A 4,451-nucleotide genomic window follows, 5' to 3' on the forward strand; every position below is an offset into this window, starting at 1 on the left:
GACGTCTTACCCCCCCCTACCCCCCCCCCCCCCAAAAAAAAAAAAAAGAAAAGAAAAATACTCTATTATTTCTAATACATAAACATAGACATATTGTTGTTTTTATATATGCAATAGATGGAAGTGTACATTTGCAATCTTGGTTCGTTTATGTGATCATCAAGAAAAATGAGTCGTCTAGCACCATTATCAGAAGTGCCAACAAACGAAGAAGAACATGAAACTTCTTCATCATCAAAGAAATTAGCACAAACATGGAGGAATTGGCTTAAAACTCATTTGTCATTGCTCTTCATTACCAAGAAATCTAACCTCAGGATTCTCCTCAGTGTTCTTGGCTGCCCTCTCTTCCCTGTTTCTTTTCTTCCTAAAATGCCCTTTTCTCAAGTAAGCTACCCATTTCCCTTTTTCTTTTTTTCCATTATTACCTATCTTTCTTCTATAGAATTCATTAATAGCACCCATTATTTATTGACACTCTTGATATTGCATCTTTCTTGTGGTAGATTTTGCAGGCCTTTGGACATATAAATTGTAATTTTTGGAAAAAAAAAGTAGTATTTGCAGCTAAAGCTGAAAAATAACAACAATAACATACCTAAGGATTAAACAAGACGCATGTTAAGCTAAAAAATAATATTTGAAATTTAAAATTATGTTGAATATGCATGTTACTTTGAAAAAATTGTTGTACTTTTGTAAGCGGAAAAAAAAAAACTTTTCTAAAAGTTTCTAAAAACTTGCAAAATTTTATGGATAAACAACAAAAACAACCTAGTAAGATTTTATTAGTGGGGTTTAGGGAGTTTAGTGTGTACATATACTTTACCCGATGAATAGAGAGGTTGTTTCCGATAAAAAGACAAAAGAAGACAAACACATTTTTGAAAAAAAAAGAAAAAGAAAAAGAAAATTATAAACAAATGAGGCCAAATGTTTATTCGTATTGATTTGGCTTAAAAAAAAAAAAAGTTAGTATCTTTTTCTCAAATAGTATAACAGAAGGAGGAAAAAAAATTTTGATAGTGTAAAAATAAGGATATTTTAACTATTGAGGAAACAAAAACAGAGGGTCAAATTTCTGGAAAACGTGTACAAAGTGCACTGTCCTAGGCCATTTTTGCTTTTGTTTTCGAGCAACCATTTGAGTTGAGAGTTTCTTTTTCATCTTTTTTCGTTGTGGTCTAGGCTGTGAAAGCACCCTACCACATTTTAGGGGTAGGGGCCGGGTGAGTATCCATTTCACTCTCACATAATGCATACTTTCTCGTGTTATCAATTTACTTTTTTTATTTTGGTTCAAAATAAGTGTCAATTTATATAATCAAGAAAAAATTCAATTTGTTTTTACAAAATTACCCTTATGTACATATTCCTGAAAAAAATCATTTACTCCTCACATTTGAGAAGAGAAGTAAGTGTTATTATAACTATGATGCAACATTTAATGAAGGGTAGCTTAGTCACACCAACTATTTTTGTCTAGAATTTAGTATTTTCTTAATGGGTGTGCCCAAAACAAATTAGTACCGATTAAAACAGCTCATGTATTTTTTTCTCAAGTTACAAGGTATATTTATTAATCAAACCAATATACCATAGCAAGGATTTGATCTTTTGATTGATAAATACAATCAGTTAAGTCCGCATTTTTGTGGGGCTCGAGGCACTGGTTTAAGTGATTTTGCATTTTAAAATAAGCACAAGTAATTAAATCAATTTCAATGTAGTACTATTAATTGTTCAAAATTCCATTAATTAAACAAAGAATTGAGAAGTGAAACTAGATCAAATGCAAAATCTTAGATTGGATTCAGACAGTGGAGATGTTTGTGGAAGTGGGACATGCACGTGTACCTATTCATCATTTATTGTACTATAAGGTCACATAGACAAACATTTACTGGCCTAGAACTAATAAGGTGGCTTAAATTAATGGTTGTACAATATTTAATGCTATCATAATGTCAGTATTAACTAACATTTGATTTATAGTTAGGTGACTTAATTCGTTATTAAATGAATCTTGCATCACAGGTTTCGTCATCAGCTCAATACATTATTCAACACTTCACAGCAGCAACTGGCTGTAGGAAGATTGAAGGGGCAATGATGAAGAACATGTATGTCAGCGGGAAAGTTGCGATGGCGATAGTAGACGAGCTCGGATCAACCGGTTCGCCTGCCGGATCTAGCAGTACTGGCCTTTCACAAAAGGGATGCTTTGTTTTGTGGCAAATGGTACCTAACAAGTGGTTGATTGAGCTAGTTGTAGGTGGTCAGAAAGTTGTAGCTGGTAGTGATGGCAATGTGGCTTGGAGGCACACACCTTGGCTAGGTACTCATGCTGCCAAAGGCGGCATCCGCCCTCTCCGCCGTGCTCTTCAGGCAAGTCATAACTGTATGCTTGTAACCGTTCATAATACGTGAATTAATAACCTGAAAAATAAGACAGGTAACTTGTTACAACATGTTTAAATAAATATACTAAGAGTGTCTTTACGCCATCAATGTAAAAAAAAAAAAGGACAGTCCGGTGCACTAAGCTTCCGCTATGTGCGGGGTCAGGGAAGGGCCGGACCACAAGAGGCTATTTTTACGGCTCGAACCCGTAACCTCCTGGTCACGTGGCAGTAACTTTAACAATTACGCTAGGGCTCTGCCTTCTATGCCGTCAATGTAAATAAGATAAATTATTGTATACTAGGAGATGTATTGTGGTATATTTGAAATATAGTACTACTACTTAATAGGAAGTCTTTAGCTTTATATATGGTGGTGATGTAAAGGGGAAATGGGAATATTCCCCATAAGTGGCAGGCAAGGAAGGAAAGTATGGATCTTGTTTTTCTATTACCTTTAGCATGTTACTCCCTATCTCAGTTATTAGTTTTTTCACACAATATTGATTCTATCTCTAAGTGGAAATCCAACAATAAAGCATGGCCTTTGCCTGCGGTGATGGTGGTACATGTGACCACAAGCATTTCACAGCTTTTAGACATACTAAAAAGGCACAAGTACATGTACCCCAAAATATTTTTTTGCTTGTTGTGTTGTGACCATACTGCATTTTTGCAAACAAAGATGCTGAAAGTGATATAATTGTTGGTGTACTTGGGAATCAGAGGCGGAGCTACATATACATGCGTTCATCAGAACCCAATAGCTTTTGTCCATATCATGTATATGTATTAAGAAATTCAGTAAGTATTTATAAATGTGAACCCAATTATTATTAAATTGAAGACGCTATAGGAATCCATAAAATTCAAATCCTGGATCCACCTTTGTACTGAAACTTCACTTGGACATCTCTTATTGCTAACACAGAAGTCAACACATTGATTTGTAGGGGCTTGATCCACTGGCTATAGCAGCAGTTTTCTCTGCAGCAGAATACATTGGTGAAAAGAAAATGTTGGGTATGGATTGCTTTGTTCTAAAATTATCGGCGAATCACCCTGACTTAACTGAAAGGAGCGATAACACAGCAGAGATGATCAAGCATGTTGTGTTTGGTTACTTCAGCCAAAGAAGTGGCTTGCTAGTTTATGTAGAAGACTCATACTTAACCAGAATTCAGTTTCCTGGTTCCCCTCCAACTTATTGGGAAACAACAATGGCTACAAAAGTCGAGGATTACCGGCCTGTAGAGGGTGTGATGGTTGCACATTCAGGTTGTTCAAGCGTGATTATCACGAGATTTGGTGACAACTTGAAGGCAGGGCCTGCAATCACCCGAATGGAAGAGACGTATATCATCGATGATGTTGCATTCAACGTCCCAGGACTCTCCATTGACTCTTTTATTCCTCCTGAAGGATTAAACAAGACGCATCATGAGGAAAATCTGGATTGGAGGTCACCGTTACATCAACAATAATGACCGATTAAGCCATCATAAATATTGGTAATTCGGATGGTACTGACCTACACACTATTAACAAGTGATCCTAATATTGTGTATATATGCTGCAAAACAGGATTCCTGAAGAATGGTTTTTTGTATCCGTGACTAGTAGTTTCATTTTGGTATTTTTCCTCTTTGTTCTGTTGTATATGCTAACAGAGCAGCATAGGAAATGTATTACTGTCTTCTTCTTTCTTTTGGAATAATTTTGATGTATTTGGACTGATTGAAAAATTCTCTGTAAAAGTTTTGAAAATCTCAAAACAACTATTAACGCGCGCCCACATTCTCCTTCCCTATTGTATAATCTAATATTGCTCAAAGTGGCCTAGTCAGTGGAAAATAATGTTAGAATTAGCAGGGAGCGCTTCATGTCACACTGAATCCGGAATAATCGAGGTCCCAAAGCAGAGACCGGCCAATGGGTGGGAAACCAAAAAAATAAGACATATACTAGGTAAATGGACAACAATTACTAGGTGCAGAATTAGCTTTAGGAACTCATGTCAAACAACAATATATCCCATGTATTCTCACA

At 35.9% G+C, this 4,451-nt stretch overlaps 1 protein-coding gene across 1 annotated transcript; it reads left to right on the plus strand.

Moving 5' to 3' along the window:
• The first annotated feature begins 37 nt into the window (after positions 1-37).
• On the plus strand, positions 38-4,191 carry LOC109216459. Its single transcript, XM_019380617.1, has 3 exons — positions 38-387; positions 2,038-2,388; positions 3,356-4,191. Exons 1-3 carry the CDS (start codon positions 169-171, stop codon positions 3,884-3,886), a joined length of 1,101 nt encoding a protein of 366 aa, XP_019236162.1. The 5' UTR covers positions 38-168; the 3' UTR covers positions 3,887-4,191.
• Positions 4,192-4,451: the final 260 nt, after the last annotated feature.

Source organism: Nicotiana attenuata, unplaced genomic scaffold (genome assembly GCF_001879085.1).
Source record: "Nicotiana attenuata strain UT unplaced genomic scaffold, NIATTr2, whole genome shotgun sequence".
Lineage (NCBI taxonomy): Eukaryota > Viridiplantae > Streptophyta > Magnoliopsida > Solanales > Solanaceae > Nicotiana > Nicotiana attenuata.